The 19,594-nt window shown below is 38.0% G+C and overlaps 1 protein-coding gene across 1 annotated transcript in view; it reads right to left on the bottom strand.

Annotated features, from left to right (window-relative positions):
* Positions 1 to 19,594, bottom strand: part of MGAT4D (MGAT4 family member D) — a 39,584-nt gene that overhangs the window by 7,747 nt on the left and 12,243 nt on the right. Inside the window, exons 3-9 of the mRNA XM_075090526.1 lie at positions 16,493 to 16,633; positions 14,509 to 14,642; positions 12,249 to 12,295; positions 10,342 to 10,455; positions 8,957 to 9,032; positions 4,005 to 4,116; positions 2,941 to 3,071 (exon numbers count right to left, since the gene is read on the bottom strand). Coding sequence (XP_074946627.1) covers positions 2,941 to 3,071; positions 4,005 to 4,116; positions 8,957 to 9,032; positions 10,342 to 10,455; positions 12,249 to 12,295; positions 14,509 to 14,642; positions 16,493 to 16,633 — 755 coding nt within the window. The remainder of the gene's footprint in view (positions 1 to 2,940; positions 3,072 to 4,004; positions 4,117 to 8,956; positions 9,033 to 10,341; positions 10,456 to 12,248; positions 12,296 to 14,508; positions 14,643 to 16,492; positions 16,634 to 19,594) is intronic.

The raw sequence follows: 19,594 nt of genomic DNA, 5'->3' as shown, positions 1-19,594 counted from the left end.
TCTTCAATCAAGTCCTTTCAGTTTTAGAAAAGAAAAATGTTGCATAAACTGTATCAATGCCTTCTAAAGCTAGAAGTCATAAAAGTCTTCACTAAGCTGGCTTAAACACCAAAACTCATGGGGGATTTATGCCTTCAACAGAAGTACTAATTAAAAGTTCAAAACCACCTGGAAGGCTATAAAAAGAACTAAGTATTTTTATGCTTGTCCAGAGCAGATGTTCAGCAAAACAATATAAAAACACAATCCATGCAAATGGATTTATTGGCAGATGTTTCTTTGGAAAGCACACTATAGTTTCACTAGGAAAAAAAACATTATAAGAAAATAAATCTGTGATTTTTCTACTGACAGGCTTTGCAGTTAATCCCCTAAAATAACGTAGTCTCTAGCATGTCTTCTTTTATGCTATGGCAGCACTACCAAAAGAGCTACTTATGGTAGCAGCTGAGAGTAATCAGTAGCACAGGACTGGTGTGGTTATTTGTGCAGATACTCAGATAAAGCTCCTTGTTGAGTCAGAGCTCCCATCTTTGCAGCCTGCTAGTCCCCACTACTCTTGATAGATCAATGCCACTGCATATGAACATGGAACCATAGAATGGTTTGGGTTTGAAGGGACCTTTAAAGATCATCTAGTTCCACCCCCCCACCAGTAGATAAGGTTACTCAAAGCCCCATCCAACCTGACTTTCAACACTTCCAGGGATGGGTCATCCACAGCTTCTCTGGGCAACCTGTTCCAGTGCCTCACCACCCTCAGAGCGAAGAATTTCTTCCTTATGTCCAATCTAAATCTACTCTCTTTCAATTTAAGACTGTTGCCCCTTGTCCTGTCTTGACAGGCCCTGGTAAAAAGTCTGGCCCCATCTTTCTTATAAGCCCCCTTTAAGCACTGAAAGGCTGCAATTACGGTCTTCCCAGAGCTTTCTCTTCTGCAGCCTGAACAGCCCCAGATCTCTCAGCCTTTCTTCACAGGAGAGGTGTTCCATCCCTCTGATAATTTTTGTGGCCCTCCTCTGGACCTGCTCCAACAGGTCCGTGTCTTTTTTGTACTGGGGATCCCAGAACTGGATGATGGTTCACAGGAGGTAAACGTGATGAATTTTCCAAATCACACAGAGATCAGATGTCTCCGATCATCACAAACTGTCTTTTCCAACTCGGTGAGCAGATGTAGCTGAATCTTGGTATGTTAATATTCAGCCCAGGCTGAAAACGTGTGCCAAACAGCCATCACCACAGGATGGCACATAAAAGCCACAAACAGGTGCCCCATTGACCCTCCCACGAGGCACAGTGTGTGATCACTTAGTGACACTCTTAGTTGGTTGGAAAGGCAAAAGTGTAAGGATTTCTGTCAGCTTGCCTTCTCTGGAACCTGTAGGAAAGTCCACTGCTTTAACCTGTCACGCAGAGGAGCAGCAGCAGCTGGGATCTCTGTCCTTCTTCCGGCCTCCATTTTCTGCATTCTCATGAACAGTTCCACTGGTCATTCCCACCCAAGGCCAGCATGAGAGTGACTTGTCTTCATAGGTTTTTGCTACCCACAGCAATTGAAATCACAATTGCAGAAGTGAAACTCACTAGAATAACTTGCTGATACCACTCTGCTTTGGCTCTGCCAGAGCAGATTTGCACGAGCTGCCTGCCTGCCTGCCTTTCAGGAACACAGCTTTGGTTTAGGTATGAATCAGATCTTAGAAACTAGGACAGTAATTTAAAAAAGTAAAATGTTTCATCTATTGGAAAGAAGTTGACACATGTTAGATCTGGAATGGGTGGTGTTAACATAATAGTATCTTTTTTTTTTATCGTTATCACAGGCAGGCAAGAACCTAAAATAGAGGTGCTCGAGGCTCACTCTAACTGCTATGACCCGGCCTAACCCACGGAGTAGGATTTCAAAGCTTACTCCTATCTGTATGAAGTGGGAATCAACACTCCTCAGTGGCATTACTGAGTGTAAAACCAGGGACCTTCCATTATCCCATGAGTCACCTCTGCTACACAGTAAAACTTGAAGCTTATTTGTTCCGCTCCCCTCAGTCTCCAGCTCTGCACAACTCCTATCTGTCTCTTCATCCTCCTTTATCAACACAAAAGTAACGTGTGCGAACACCTGGTGTGGGGACTGGCTACACTAATCAGATAAAATTCTTGAGCCTTAAAAACCAAGATGGAGCAGAAACTCTGTTCAGCCCTCCTTGGCACAGTCAACAGACAAGAGCATGAGCAGTGACCAGCACCAAAGACTAGTGAGAGAAAGAACGCAAAAGGACCTAAAGAAATACTTAACATATCATCGGGGTCGCCTGTAGTGCTAGAAATGTAACTTTTTGTAATTCAGCACAGCTGTTTCTTTCATTTTCATTGAAAAGTATCATTTAGTTTGTTCAATCTACATGTTTCCCTGCAATTTTTTTTCCAGGCAAACAAGTCAATTTTTTTCCCAGGTAGTAAAAGATTTAAAGCAAAACACTTCAGTTCTGCTTCCTGAAAGAAAGGAACTAGTATGCAAAATTCAGAACAACTGTGATTGTAAGATTGTAGGCTTTATTTACTGACTTTCATATTAGAAAGACAGCAGAAGGTTACGAGAAGTGATAGTCCACATCGGATTCCATATTCAAAGTTTGCTATGGTGATGTGAGGTTGCCTACAGCTGCAGGCAGATGTGAGCTTGTGCTGTCCATGAGCTGACGGAGGCAAAACAGCTCTGGTGTGAAAATCTGCGTTTCTGTGAGTCAGGCCTCTCCATATGCCCTAATGGGCTCAAACACTGTGCCACTCCATGCAGACCTGCAGCAGATCTTTCCCCACAAATTCCAAAGTCAGTCAGGTTTGAGAGATTTCTATTCCGCTTTTTGAAAATAAACTATTTTGTCACTGAGACTGTTTGAGTATGACTTAGGTTCATAAATTCATAGACATACTTACTGCATCCTTTTCTGGATTGCACACTTTAACCCAGAGCAGGTGGTCTATAAGCCAGTCTATGGGCTTATCTTTATAGAACATGAGAAAAAATTCCACTATGAGTGGCAGGTCTTCTGATTTAAACAATTTTCCTGAAAGCAAGACAAGAAGTTGCACATTCAGATATTTTAATTGCTGTGCAAATATCACCAGCTTTATGTTTACTCCAGCCTTAAACACATGGATGTAATTCTGATATTTAGTGGAAATTTCACACAGACTCCAACTTTGGAGATTGGCTTATCTTCCAGCTTGTTGGGATTTTGAAAAGATTTCCATTCCATGCCTGGAGGTATTCTCACACAGTGAACCAGCTGACTAACAAAGCACGCAGTTACATCCTAGTGCCAAACACAAATCTGCCTGTCACCTGTATCGGTGTGTCAGATGAAACAAAGTCTGAATAATTCCTCAAAATGCTAGACATGAAATTTCACTGGCAATACTATACTGAATATCTTTAAATTAAGACCTAGATATGAAAAATATCACTTTTAAAATACTATCACTGTTCATTTAGTTCTCTTGCTATTTGTATTAGCAGATTTTGTTAAATTTCTTTGTCTGACCTAACGCTTAAGGTGTTATCACAAGTAAATTATATTAGAACCAAAGTAAAAATATAAAAATAAACTTACTACTAAAAATAACAAAAAACCTTCCCTACGATATGGGATGTATGTTCTGCTGCACAGAGGAAAGGAAGCAGATTTTTTTATATATTGTTCAAATTCCATTCTTGAAAAGAAGATGACACGCTACAGGGGCACATAGTGCCCTGAGGTGGAACAATTTGCTTCTTATGGGAACCCAACTACTAGATCCTATGCTGAGGAGACTCTGCCTTAAAAAGACAATTTTAAAGAGCACAGAAAGTAAAGGACTTCCAGTGGGAGCTTTTCTGAAGAACCAAGGAAGTTTTGATATGTGCGTCCTTCCATACTTTGAAATGTAATTCTGAGTGAGACCTACCCAACCTACGCAGCTCCAAATCCAATTGGCCCTGCTGAGGTCTTAATACTTACCAATAAATCCAAGCTGGGAGAACTCGAGCATCATCCACTCTTGGGACTGTTCAGCAGCAAAATTTTTTATTCTTTGAATATAATCAGTTTTGGCTATAATATCATCTTCCAGCTGTGGGGGGAAAAAAAAAACCCAATAAAAAACAGAAGACAAGTGGAAGTGATGTTTCCACATCTAAGTGATAACTGCACTGTGTTTGACTGCTGTACAGTGTGCTGAAGTTGTGCCAAACTACAGTGGATTGCTAATTAGCTTCTACATATATCTCTGTTTCAGTATCATTCATTAAATACTTATTTACAGGAGTGACTGTAACACCATGAGTGCGTCTTACTTTTCTGAGAAAGAAGGACTCCCTGCCTTACAGAGATCTCACTTAAAAGAAAACATTAAACAAAAATATAGAGGTTAAGGAAGAAGAGAGGAGAGTTTGTACTGAAGTTGCGTAAGAACTGATAAGCAGCAGGAGCAAATTCTTTGAAAAGAGAAATGTCTGAAGCAGATGGTTAAAAGCTCTGTAGAGTCGCCTGGGCAGACTTTGTCATACCTAAAAGGTTACTGAGAAGAACTGTGGATGATTACTGAGATGCCTGAGTTGTTTCAGGGAATACTAGTCATGAAAGACGGAACAGGCTGTGAAGCACACTGAAGGACAGGAATACATGGAGCTTCTGAGGTGTTGTAAAGGCTGACACTGAATACAGCAGTAGAGCCAGCTAAAGGATACTTGAAAAAGGAGAGTGACATCCGTCAAGGAAATGGGAAAGGCCTTGGCTGCATTTTTGCATGACTTTCAGAGAAGAATGGGGGATCTGAAAAGCCAGAAGCTGTTCCAGTTACTAAAGCTGAGAATAAATCCAAACAAGAAGTTGAGAGGTAATGACGCAAAGGAAATAAATGTATTCCAGAAATCATTAAGGAGCAAGAAATTCAGGGTCTGAATTCAGCATGGGCATGAAAAACACAGGAAGAGGAGGCAAAGCCTTCAGGAAAATGTTGGGGTGCACTGTAATGACACAATTAACTTGATCTAACTGCTGTACTTCATTGGCCCTGATGCTTGTCTGGTGGTGCTGGAATCTGATTCAAAAAGCTAAAGAGGCAGAAAATTATTGTTATGAGAGAAAAAAAAGCATGGTTTCCTGCTGGATTTGCATCTTCAACTGACTCAGTGCAGAGTCAGCAGTAAGAGCATGAGAGAGCAGGCCCACAGCCTTTAGCTGAATTTGGCCACTACTACAAGTATAGGGCTGGCAGGGAAGAAATGCGTTGTCAACAGTGAACCCAGGAGGAAGTAGAATGAGGGCTGAAAGACAAGATTAAGAGATCTGTTTTGACCCTGTCAGCTTTTGCTGATGGTAAGATAATAAAAAAATAAAATAGATGGAGATGAACTGATCAAGATGATTTCTTATTAACAGATTTTAAGATCTGGGGATTGAGTTGAAGTGAAAGTTATGCAGAAGAGAATAACAAAAAAAACCCCAAAACATCAACTTAGAAGAAATCTTGCATAAAATTAAATTAGCTAAGAGGATTATCCAGTAGCTAGATGTAAAAGGAGAAGAGCAAGGAATCAAAGAGAGTTTCAGAGGATCCTTAAAGAGAGATTGAGAGGCACCCAAAAAAGGATGAAAGGCAGTATCTTAAAAACCTAGTGAGACCACCATATCGAGAAACACTAGAAGAAAGCGTACAAAAGTAGCAAAGATGACAAACAGAGGCTGTAATGCAAAGTGCATGTGAATGTAGTTATGAACTGAAAGTAGTTTTGCATAGTGAGAAGTCTGAAACAGTCTTTTCTGAAGCTGACAGTTAAAAGTGAATATTGGAGAATGTAGTTTGATATCCTTTGTAACACAGGCCATTGAAAGTTGTTTATTTAACCCTGTACTAAGCCCTGTAATTTGTGTTCAGCTAAAGCACATCTTGCTGAAGAACATCTGGCACTGCTTAGAGATTTCAGTATCAGTTGTTTTTCAGTAAGTTATACTATGTGTAATTACCCTCAATGTTTAGTACATGGTACCCAAATTCTAACTTGAATTTTTCTGGCTTCAGCTTACAGCCACCTGTTTTTCATATGCTCTTATCTACTAAAGGAGATTATGCCGTGGCTGAACAGAGCTGGACCAGGAAGTTCAAGATATGAACCATCTAGTCCATTTGCCCCCTTGCCATGAGAAGGCCAGGAGAACACATGATCACAGCTAACTTCCCTTCACTCGTCAGTACTTCGGAATGAAAAAAAGATACATGCGCAATAGCAAGGCATTAGTACAAGCATAAAGAAAATTTCAGCTAAAAATGCACTTTCATGGAAGTTATTCCTTTTGGGAACTCTACCAAATAACAGGCTTGACCTAGAGTCCAGTTGGGGGAAAAGGAAAAAAAATATCAATACAAAGACTCCTAATGACTTCATGGAGCTATTGCTTAGGCCTTAAAACCATTAGAGAAACACACTAGAGAAATAATAATGGTGTACAGATAAGTGCTGCTGGCAATATATATTACCAGTATATACATACATGTTATGTATAAATACAAACAGCTCCCCGCACCTCCACAAGGGAAAAACCCATGAGGTGAAAAAAGCATAGCAGTAGTTCAATTAACTAAGTTTGAAGTTTATAATAGATTTTAACTGAAGATACAAAAGATTTATTTAATGTTTTATTTTTGGTTCACCTGAGTGCCAATAGAAAACACTTCCCCAAAACTGCTGTATCTCAGTTCCTCAAAGATACTTTCAGATTTGAAATGCTTAATCACTTCAAAATGAACTAAGTCTATACAGACACAAAGAACAAAGGCATCTCCTCACTACTAGGTTGGGATTTGAATGCCTGCTTTTATGGCAACGTTAAGATCCCATTATCTTGTCTCTGATGTTATTACAAGTGTCTCAAGGGGCTCTGGTGGACTCCAGGAAGTATAGTGAAAGTGGAAACAAGTATTTCACAGTTCCCTTAGGTTCTTATTGATTAAGAAAACGTCCCAAAAAAGTCCAAAAGGACCAGTAGCTTGTTCAGGGAGAGGGGAAAGACAGGCAAAGTAGAAGAGATGCTTCAAGTAGAAGAAATGACATGAGATGAACAATGGGATTTATTGTCTTTTTTTTCAGAGATTATGTTTGATCAGTAGGTAAGGTTCATCCACATCGTAACCCCATTAGTATCAATGGTCTTCGCAAAGCTACTTGCTTAAATCCTGATTCAGCAGGATCTTGGAATGAGTGTTTATGTGTTTATTCAGCTAAGATCTTGTCTGGCTCATGATATGCAGACATCAAGAGTAATTACATATGCTTATCTTCTTTCAAAATTCAGAATTTAATATCCATCACCCAGATGATACTGTTGCTGACAAAACAGTAAATAAAATCTAAGCTAGTTCAAGTTTTCTGTAAGTTTCCTGAAGTAAATCTTTGTACCAGGCTGAGGAACAGGATTTTTAAGTTATTTGCTTTCCATTAATACAAGGCTTCCAGATGGAGAGAGATCATAAATAACTTCATGGCACCATGTGTTCCTTCTTTTCACCTGTACTCTACAGAGTACTTTCTGGGCAGACCAGCGTCTGGTCTACAGAAGCAGCTGCAGACTGGACACACAAATGCAGGACTGGATATACTAGGTAACGATATGAAGAAGGCATAGTTTCTTTCCAAGAACATTCTGGATGCAGCCGTAACTGCCACCAGACCATCACAATCCAGGCTTTGCTCCGAATAACAAAGTTCAGTCCTTATGTAATGTCCCAGATAAGAAAACGCATATTCTCGAATTTCTTTAAAAATACAAATGCATAAGTAAGTAATTTCCATGCAAACATGAGTACTTGGAGAACTTTATAATAGTAAGTGATAAGTAATAGTTAGGTAACATTAAGTGTCTGGCAGCATGCTTAACATTTCCCTTCACCATGTTTTCCCATGCCTTAATGCTCTAGTGCACTTAGCAAACTTGGGCAACATTCTTAAAAATGTAGGAAAGTCATGGGAAAATAATCCATTTTCCAGTAAACCTTAACTGTTCAACAGACAACATTTTTCTTTGTCCACCTGTCTTCTGAGTGCCTATGCCAAATTTGAGAACAGAGCATAGACTCTTGAGTAGCCCAGCTCAAATGCATTTGTGTTAGATGCTGACAAGAACAATAAAAGATGCCTGCTCTTGCGGTCTTCTCTTCTGCTTCTGGGAATCTTGTGATGTACTTATGTGATGCAGAATCTGTGGCCTGTTTGAGCAGGAGAAGACCCAGGAAAACTAAGCACTCAGCAAAATGCTGTTCTGAGGTTTTTTAAAAACCGTTGTCATTCACTAGCTACATAAAATTTTATCATCTGTTCCATTATTGAACAGTCATGATAAATTTTGGAATCTCTGGTGGTGATTATCGCCCTTATGGAGTAAAAATTAGCACAAATCTAGAATGATGGCTAAACCTAAGCCTGAATGCATGGGGATCTTCTTAAAGTCTAACACTCTAAACCTTCTGGAGAATTTAGGATCAGTACCAACTTGCAGTTTAACCATGTCTCCAGTATCACTATACTGGTATGCTTCCCTATCTGTAAGGGTTTTTTGGTTTGTTGTGATCTGGACTATAACCTGGGCCTACCACCACTATTCTGTCTTGCTGCACCAAGGGAAAACACATTAAACTCTGACTTTCTTAACCTAATCAAATAAGGGTTTCACACTTTAGTTACCTTGTTATTCAACCTCACAAATGACAGGAAGGTACAGATGGATTTAATCAAATAGCACCTGGCTGCAAGATGTATATAAGCACAGAAATATGTGGATGCTTGTAAAGAGCACAGGCAAAATACAAAGAAAGTAACAATAGATTGCTGTTTTTGCTGGCGCCTTTGAAACAAAAGTGCCAAAGCTAATAATAGGTACAGATGTATTGCAGCTACTTAATGATAATGTGAACATACCTGTAAATAAAATGTTCCCTTAGGTTGGGCATATAGCATTAAAAAGCTATAATCCAAATTCTGTTTAGTTCTCCACCTAAACATAAGCAGCAAAATCTGATAAGTTTTTTGGGCAGGTTGCAAGAGTTATTTCTATAATAAAAGCATTTTTAATGCTCTGCAGCTTTTTCTCTACATTAAAATTTTAAGGCTAAGTATTCTAACTCATTGTTAAGTGAATAAAAATTGCTCTATAGTCAGTGTAAACATTTGTAAATAATTTGACTTTCCTACAAAAGTTAATGTTAACTAAGCAAAAAATTTAGATCTGTATCAGTGCAGCCCGAAACAAAATGTCTAACAAGCATATTCATGTCAAATGACTTAAAGGTTCTACTCAATATATTACGAACAGTAGAGACCAACACCCAACTATTTCTTAAATATTTAACATTAAGTGCTTTTACTGATGAACTGCATGGAAAACAGGTTGATAAACTTCATTTTCAGGTTTAAATGTGAACACAGATTTTTTCCTACAAAGTACAGTCTCTCATTTTACCACAGGATGAAGCTGCTGTTTGATGATCAATGCTAAAAGACCGGAGAGTAATTTATCGGTATTTAATTAACATAAACATGTATCTGATTCAAATCTAGTAACATCTGAAACTTAAGCATAAGTATGTAAACTTGTTTATGCTCTGAAAGATATAAGGTTTATCTACAATCCCAGTATACATGCATATATACACTTGCTGATTTCCTTCAACCTCAACCGTCAGTACTGCAGCTTTCTTGCTGCATTGTTGGGGTAGCTTCTGATAAACTGGTTATTGTTGGTCAAAAGAAAATTACTTCCTCCAATAAATCAATTTTATTAGGTTATAATCTCTGTCTCAGTGAATTTGGGGCACACGAGCAAATGAAATCACCAGTTAGGGTATATTATTAACAGTAGTATAAAAAGCCCATGTTCACCAAAAGTTAGGTCATTAATTAAACCCACAGTAGTTGTTACTAGTTAACTAAGGGGCCACATGGGGTTTTCTTTGTGTGTTTCACAGAGCCTCTCCCTTATCTATCACATCAAACATTTTCCTGTGTTTTTCCTTTATGACCAGATCATCTAGCCTATCGCCTCTTGGCATTATCCATCTCGTTTAAAACCTGTGGGATGCCTAGAGTCAAGACCCAGAGGAGACGTCTTGGCTCTCACCCTGAAGCTGATGTGCAGCATAGTTTTTCTCAACATCCCCTAGTGTAATAATTTTTTTAAAAGTACACTTGAGGTCCATTAGCTCTGAAATACAAAAACATTATCAGCTCAAACAATCTTGACTTTCACAGAATTTTCCATTTTATACTCTTAGCAAAAGTTCTTAGGTTTTATACAGCTATCTTACCTTACCCTGTCCTCTGAATCCCCAAATGTTTTCTTCAGGTTGGAAAGATCTGGATAATAAGAATCAGGAGGAGAAATAACCTCTAGGACTCCAGACTGGATTTCTCTGGGGAAGCTGTTAAGAGATGCTTAGTGAGACCCCATTCGTCAAAAAGACTTTTGAGGGTAACCATGGACAGCAGCTCCACAGAATTCAGTCTGCTCCCCCTTAACCGGAATTCGCAATTCTAGCAAAGAAACTCAGTCACAGAGATCGTAAATTAGGAACCAAGAAGGGATCTTTGACAACCATCAGAACAAGGACTGTAATTCACCAAACACTGAAGAGAAGCGTGTCTCAGAAATCCTGCCCCTCCTGCATCTATAGGTGCTTACTCATAATCCTGAGATGGTTGCCAAAACACAGCCGTGATTCACAATCAAATCCACTACCTAGAGCTACACACAACTGTTCCTATGATTAATGAAAAAAGCTAATATCCAAAATTAAGCACATCACAATACAAGCATACATATGAAAAAGAACCTCAATCTTACTGTGGGACGCTGACAGAGCATCTACTCTGCAGCAGTATTTTCAAAAACCATAATGAAATAATAAAAATTATCTAACTGCTTAGGTTGTTGTACGTATTGTACTGTACCCTGTGGTGCTCAGTGGTACTAAAGAGGACTGCCTCTTCACCTTGTCCTAGCTGCAGCTGCTCCCAGCTGAGCAAAACCCTCTGGAGACAAGAAGATATTGCTATTACTTCGCTAGCAGGCTCAGCTTGGGGAGCATTCTGGGGAAACCTGCACCCTAAATACAGTCTGGGATACCTTGAGTGGAGCAGGACATGCAGCAAAGCCTCAAAGGTGAAGTAAAAGGGCAGCCTCTCCAGGGATCTTGGTCAACTTTTTTTGTTTGTTTTTGTTAATATTCTAAAAAACGTTGCTACAAAGATTGAGAGCACTCTTGTAGTCATTTTAAAGAAGAAGAGAGGGGAAAGGCTGTGTCGCTTCAGATACTGGCCAAAGTGGGGTTCTGTCAGACTACATAATTCATGAATGAGCTTGTGCACCTCAGAAAACAGCAACACCACTACTGCAGCAAAATGCAGATTTCATCTCTTGCTTCTTTCAGTCAGCTGCACTTCAGGGCCTTTAGCCTTACCTGTTTTGTGAGCGCTAGCTACACTATACCATATCTTAGCAGCTTTCGTAAGACAAAATAGATCTTCCAATGAAGGTATTTCTTTGCCCAATCATTTTAATTTAGTAGTTGTTATTCTCAAGCTGCTCTAAGGTTTTTCACATGCATATGATGCCATCTCTATGGGAAAGAATGATAAGAGCAAGCAAAACTGCATTGGGACTCAAGCCTTCATTTGATAACTCTTGTATTAATTTGGCACAGCAAAGAATATCCATCTCATGTTACCCATTATACAAGAGTATTTAGCATGATAAATAGAATCAGATTGCTGTCCAAAATCCATTGCCTTCATGAAAAAGAGGCAAATGAGGAAACAAAACCACCTCAAAAACACGACAGATGTAAGAATACATTGGAGGGCCGTGAAGTCAGTGGGGACCTAATACACATAGGCTCAGGTGCCTTGAATTGCAGCATTAATTTAATGGGGAAAAAACTGAGGTTCAAGTAAATATTTATCAGAGGCTTGAGACCTTGCCTGATTAGCTAAAGCATAGTTATGAAATAAGGAAAATAAACTGATATACATCCTCTGTTCTGAATTTCACAGTGTGTTACGATACACATATTTAGAGCGCACCTTTGCCTCATTTCTTTACAGTTCCATTTCAGTATGGTAGAGTTGTAATTTATTGCCAAAATGCTCTAATTCTTTCCATAAAAGCTCAAAATGTGTTTACTAGCTGTCCCGTGTTACACTCCATGGGACTTACCTGGTTTTAACACTGTCTGCAACACTGTTAACGTATTCTGCATTCACCTAAAGAAAAGAAAAGGGAGGGGGTTCAGTTCAAGTCACCTGTTTTAGTATTAAGCAAAATTTTTTAGGAAATTATTCACAGGCAAAACCTCCAATTTTACTCTTCAATTCTTTTCATTCCAAACAAAAGCAATATGTTATGGCAGTGTTTCTACTAAAGGACACTATGGGGTTTTCAAGCCAACTGAACTTTCAATGTAATTGAATGTAGAACTGAACTATCTCCAGCTATGGTTCTGCATTTTGTTTTTTCACTGCTTCTGCAGGAGGCCAAGCCATTTTCTGCATGAAAGTCTATCCTACAGCTTTCACTTATGCCAGAAAAGCACAGCCATATAACTATCAGTAAAAAGTGCTGTTTCGAAAAGTCACAAAAGAGGCCCGAGGCTGTTGAGAAAAGTCACCTAAGCAAAATTTTCTAAAGCTAGCAATACTTAAAATTTTTATTTAGAGTTTCTTCCTAATATAACAAACTTATGGCTCTTAGTCTGGAGATTTTAAGGACATACTTATTCACTGCCGCTGTTTCACAAAAATAACAGCTTAGTGTGGGAAACACATCTGTTAACTTTATTAAACAGTGCTAAGTTTTATGGATTTCGAAAGCAATACAATACCTGTCTTAGCACTTCAGATTCTTTTTTTAAATACACAAATAATTGTTACAACCTATGTATTAAATTTGTAATAAGTAAAAAAGATGCAATGTGCTAAATAAAGAACTGTGATAAGAAAAAAATACCAACAACTTTGAAACTCAGTTTTAGTCAATAAGTTACTCTGACTTAACCCATGATGTAAACATTTAACTTGATCTTCTGAAACTTTCTGGGAAAAAGAAAGGTGTGGATTTAGAATCAGTGAACACACCTGCCCCCCTCTCATAATTAAATGTTCTTATCACATCTCATATCAGCACAATCAACCTGCTCTAATTTACTGCATGGCTGAAAAATGGGGGCTGCAAGAAAGTGACTTTGCGGACAGGAGAAAGGGGAGAGACTGATTCTTACAACAGCAGTTTAATCCTAAATTGGCTGAAATGGACTATTACTACAACCAAAGCTACTGTTTGTTAGAAGTGCCACTTTAGGACTGTCCACAGTGGGAAACTTTACTATTCAGAAATTAACCCTTAAAAATTCAAGGAACTCTCTGAAGCCCTGTAGTAGAAGGTTAATGGCAGCTAGGCAAAGCTCTTCGTTGCCAGGGCTCTTTACTGGGAAACAGCAACTGTAAAATAAGTTCATCTCCTGAAAATTATGCTGAAGAGGAACTACAGCCAGTAACACTGGGCCTATCTACTTCTCATTGTGATCAAATTGGAAAAGTGGAATTCATGACCTAAGTTAATAAAGGGAATTATGTTGAATTTTTGAATATTCTCTTTGAAATATTTTTGAATATTTGTATTTTTAAATATTATGAATTACAGTTGCAAAAGCTGCTCTGAGTGATGACTGAACTAAAAAAGCAAACTTTAACTGTTAATGAATACAGGTATGAAATGTAATGTTGTTTATGGAAAGATGAAGAAATATGAAGAATAAATATGAATCCTGAAAAACTGCACAGTCTTTTTACCCACAAGTAACTATCACTAATTCCCTTCTGTAGCTTTTTTCCAATATGATTAAAGCATTTTCAAATGAGAAAAAATTACTTTAACCCAATATTTTACCTTGAGCACTGTTTACTCTCCCAAATACGGAACCGTTCAAGTCTCTGAACAGTTTTCCCTTTCACAAGAAATGCTAATACACATGCAGAAGGCAAGGGTCTATCATGTCAAGGTACTTTGCAATATCTATGATATCAAAGCAGCAGATAAATAATCTGAACTGTTGTTAGAGTAAGTTTACTTTTTTCAGGTTCTGTGGAACTTTTCTGTGGAGGATTTACATTTCATTCTTGAATTAGAATACTTTCAGAGGTAAATAATGAGTTAATATGGTGCTGTTTGAAAATCTGACTGCAACAACTGTGTTTGTAAATGTAATATGACTTTTTACCCTTTGATCATCCACGTTACAGGGTTTTTTCCACATATGAACACTGAGGCAGTAATTGCTCACTATCTCCTCCAGCCCTGAAGAAATCCCTCCCAAAGGTCCAACTAACAGTATTTTGCAGCCTCTCCTACGCTATTACAAAGACATAAACCTCCATATTGTCCTTTGATCAGCATACTGCACCTTTCCATGCAAACTCACCTCTGCTACAAAGACGATTATGACGCAGTCATTCTTCTCCTCTTCAGAAAGTTCATACAGTAGGGAATGCAGTGTATTAATCAGATAATGTTGTTTTTCCCTTTTCACAGTAGGAACACCCATCACCAGTGAGACTGCAAAGAAAGAAGTCCATGTAATTTTAAGTCAGGTAAAGGGAAACTGAAATTACATTTTAATTTTGGTTTGATGTGGCCGTGAGACGTGGTGACAGTACTCCTATAGCACTGTGACAGCATTTGCTTTACTACCTGGAAAGAGAGACACCTCCAGCTAAGTTTAGGTTAGAGACACCTATGTCTGTGTTATAAGCACTAGGTCTACACTGTGTAGGCTGTCAACATTTGAGAACTTGGAGATATTACTACCTCTGGCAAACATATAGGTATCTGCTATTACGTTTCAAAAGTGGGCATTGCAAAATAAGTGCTAGGTCTTGGTATAGAGTTGCAGATCTGAGTAGTAAGAGTTAAAGTAACACTGCTTTACCGAGCGAGTTGCGGCAGGAGGTGAGCTCTGTGTATCTCAGAAAGGAATAAGAAAAATATCAAAATCTCAAAAATCTTTCTGAGCAGTTTATGTGATATGAATCCATGGCTTTGACATAATCAATAATAAGAAGAAAGGAACTTAGACATTCTTATCAAGAAGAAAGGAACTGAAATTGTCTCTGGCAAAGACTCCACTAGTAGCAAAACCTGTGCTATTTACATCTCTCTTCACTGGTGAGGGCATTACTGAAGTCGGTGACATAATATGGCTCAGTCCTTTCAGAAGATTCCTATTCACCAAAACCTCGGGAGGCTGGTAAGGAAGCAACAGATTTGAAGGAAAGGATTAGGTGTAGTTAGTGACTTCCTCCAGACGTCATCATCTGCGCCATCAGCTCAAAACTGCCAAAGTTCCAACGTTCCTTCCCAGCACATAACCTGCTAAACCACTGGGGTTTTGTTTGGTTTTACACACTGAAGATTAACCTGTACTTATTAAAGTGAGGTCTTGCTATTGTGATTTTCACGTACAAATAAATGAAAATTAAACATGCAAATGCAATTTCTTTTATTTCTTATTACTTTTCTTCCCCCCTTTTTTTTTCTTGCTTGCTTGTGAATGTATCTATTTTTCGGAAGGGTTTTTTTTTTTTGCAAATCATTTTGCTGACTACCTGTGGTCTTTTGCATACTCACACTGATCTATGGGTTCATAGATCTCACTCCAGTGAGAACCACAGCACTACTCCAGTAGAACCACTAGCCCATGTCATGGGCATGGCCAAGTTATTTTTTTAGTTAAATCAAAAGTGCTGCCAATGTTTCTTTTTATAAATTAACCCTAGAAAAAAAGTCAAAATTTTAACGAAATACAAAACTCAGCAAAATAGTTGACTAGTTCCTTGTTTGCTTATTGCTTTTGAAAGTTCTTTTTACCTATCACATGAAATTAGGAGAAGCTGAAACAATCATTTGTGTTATAGTTCACAGGAATTCATTATGATTTGTGCAGGTGTCAGCTGATTTCTCATCTGGATGAAAAAGTTACACTGAAGATTTATTAATATCCTTCAAATGATCACATCACCTTTCTATTTGCTTTTAACTTTAGCAAACTGCGTGAATTGTAAATTCTCCCCGGCTTCCTTACTCATACTAATTTTTGGGGAAAAAATGTCAGCTGATTCATCTTTGCCACATGAATCCATGACTAAGAACAACAATAATAATGCTTTTCAGTTATTACTATTTTTTGTTGATATTTGAAAAGGTTTATAAAAATACTTTGGGGAAGACTTGAAATTGGAATGGGAGTGTTAAAAGTGCTTTTGCCATCCCCATTAAAATTTATTCAGCTTGGCAACATTACAAAGTTAAAGAAAAAAAACCCCTCCAAACTCTGAGGATGCTTCATCACTAGAACTTAATATAAAATATAAACATATAGAAAATATGAGGCAAACTTTATTCCCTACCTCCAGTTCTCTGTTGTCCAAAAATAACATTTGGGAAAATGGCATCTTCATATTCTCGAAGGTGAGGTAGATAGTAGTACATGTTTGTAAGATGCACGGGCAGTTTTCTGGTGAGGTTTAACACTTTCCAATTCACATCATCTTAAAGAAATAACAAACCCACATACACACATAAAATAAAAAGCCAGCAGTGAAGCCTGTTATTTCAACTGTTTTCCTCAACTGAATACTAGCAGATTACCACACACAAGGTTATTCAGTCAGAACTATTCCTCAGAAGTGATAATATGTCATATATATTATGCTCCTTTAATAAATGGAGAATTGTCCAGTACAACGCCCCGCACCTGGCGATGGTGCAGAGCTCCAAGCCTGAATGTCCTGGGAACTCCGCCTGCATTTCCCTGTGCCACAACAGCTGCAGGATTGAGCCATCTTAAAACACATTAAGCAGTTATTCTAAAAGCAGCAGGAAAAAAACTGGTTTGTTTTTTGCACAGTTGGCATGCAACTTTTAAAATGAAAAGAAACACAGATTCTGATCAATGATTTTCTTAATTAATTAACAAACTTAAATGCTTTCCCCAAAATATAACACATGGTGGTTTCCAGGGCTCAAACAGAAGTTCTCAGGTTATAAAAAGTCCTATGGTAAAAATGACATCCAGATCCAGGCCTTTAGAAACTATTTTGAGAAACAAAAGACTGCAGTAATTAAGATAGAAGTATGAAATATTTCTTTTTTTCTTTACTAGTTTAAAATAAAGATTAAAATAATTATAATATTTATTCATGTTGAAATAACTCAAGTCTGCCATTATAAACATAATCCTTTTTTTTAAATAGGCCATATAAAAAGTAGATGCCACTAACTTACTAATTTATCTTCCTTGATATAAACATTCCTGAATGTTCCAGTGGTGGTAAAAATTCTTTAAAATAAATTTAATAAAAACTTAAACAACTTAATTCTAAAGTCATTATAAAATCAGTTGTAAGCTTGCAAAAAAAAAATATTGTTTAAAGTAAGATACCCATGGGGGCAGATATAATATGCACGATGCAATTTTAAAAAAGGTATTTGACTGAATTAAAATGAAGACTATATTTACGAAGAATAGCAAATGGTCTGTCTAATATTTAAGAAAACTGCTTGGAAACAAAACTGAAGATCACTCCAGACTTTATTTACCAGTTGTCTAAAGGCTTAACTCTTGCTTTCCTAACACAGGCAGCATATGACTCTCATACTAGAATTTTGTCTGTCATTCTCTACTGCTGAATTTTTCTATACCCTACTAGCTACACGAGACGTGTATGTCTTTTTGTCCTGAAAGAAAAACAAAGCTCCTATGAATTTATCTAAGGCAATTCATACTTCAGCGGGCGCCTCCTCCAGACACTTCGTTGCGCAGAGGCTGGTGCTGGGGCACTTCGTGCTGCCAGAACACCACCTCCATTAGCTTTAGCCAACAAACTCATGTTAACAGCCTTCCAAATTGCAGAAAACTTGAAAACTCATAGTTTTACAGTCCACAAAGCCACAGGAGTTTTATTGACTTAGATGGAAAGTTATTTTCCTAAGTAATGCATCTAAGATAACTCCCCAAATTTACCACCCTTCAAAGTTACTTAAAACAAGTCTTACAAATTACCACCATCAGCTTTATTCACTCAGCTTAGATCAATGAAGACAGAGGCTTTCTGAATGCGCAATGTTTGTTTGAAGTTTTTCAACTTCCAAAAGATATTCCCATGGAAAATTAGGACTCGACAGAGATTCCCCACCCTACAGGAAACAGTTTAAAAAGCCAAAACCAAAAAAATCAAGCAAGCGTGTATCTATATGTCCAGACATTTTTGTATGAAAGAGATCCACAACTCCTCCCACTCTGCTTTGCCATTAAATATACTAGAATTTTGCTGCATAGAAACTTTTTTTTAAAAAAAAAAACAAACCACCTTCGTAACTTTTCAAGGACTTTCCATTCTTACTTGGAAGTAGTACCTATGAAGGGTTGTGCAAGGGACTTCAGTTTTATTGCATACAATAAACCTTTTCATTTCTGTTGCGCAACGAAACTTGATCGGGATGCAAAGCAGAACAGTAAGTAAAAATAAAAGGTAAACTATTCAGTGATTTTAAGAAATTTCTGCTTTGAATCCTGTGAACTGACAGCTTTAATACTTTCTGATATTCAGCTGATCCAGTAAGAATGAAGAGCAGAGGGAAAGGGAACTTGCACGCTCTTCTACTGCTATTATGTACATTAGGCAATAACTCTTTGTCCATAGTATGTGGGGCTACTTGTAGCTGACAACATGGTTTCTATTCTAAAGCTTGAAAGGCCACAACTCTGCCAACACTCAAGCATTTGTTTATGTGCATCTGAACAGTCCCACTGAATTAATATTGAAAAAAAACAAACAAAGAGGCAGGAAAGAACAGGATAAGAAATGAAGCTGACCACACAAAGCAGGAATGCACCTTGTTTCTTCTTCCCCTGTAACAGTCCTGGTTATTCCCTATTTTAATCTGATACCAGCCTGCTGTACTGAATCCAAAGAAGGATTTTTTAAAAAGAAGTTTTCAGTAGCATCCAGACTCTTTTTGAAGTCAGGGTGTGTTGTGGAATGTCTCCAGTGCACAGATGCCCCTTCTAGTTTTCCTTCTCTCTGCAGGGAAGTAGCTCTTCCAATCTGAACGGGGAGGAAGGCAGATCCTGCGCTGCTACATCACTTCTTTTAGGGAACAGAATCAAACTGTCTACTCTATTGTATGCAACTACAGTGTGCAGATAGGTGGGGATGTACAACAGTCTGTAAGGCAAGGATCTAACGTATTTTTAAACAAATAAGTTTAATTAAACAATGGGAAGAAGCCATATCAATAGAGTCAACTTAACTGCATGTCAGTGTCCCTTTTAAAAAAAAAAAAACAAAAAAAAAGGGCAGAGAAACCCCCCTCAAAGTTTTTCTTTTAATTGGCATCACTTACAAGCATTCACCTTTTCTTTGGATTAACAAACTACTTGCAAGATGAAAATGAATTCTAGAGGGAACATTCTTAGGCTCTATCTAGCCAGCAAGACCTCATGGGAC

This window comes from Phalacrocorax aristotelis, chromosome 4 (genome assembly GCF_949628215.1).
Source record: "Phalacrocorax aristotelis chromosome 4, bGulAri2.1, whole genome shotgun sequence".
Lineage (NCBI taxonomy): Eukaryota > Metazoa > Chordata > Aves > Suliformes > Phalacrocoracidae > Phalacrocorax > Phalacrocorax aristotelis.
This window is presented reverse-complemented; position numbering and strand designations above follow the sequence as displayed.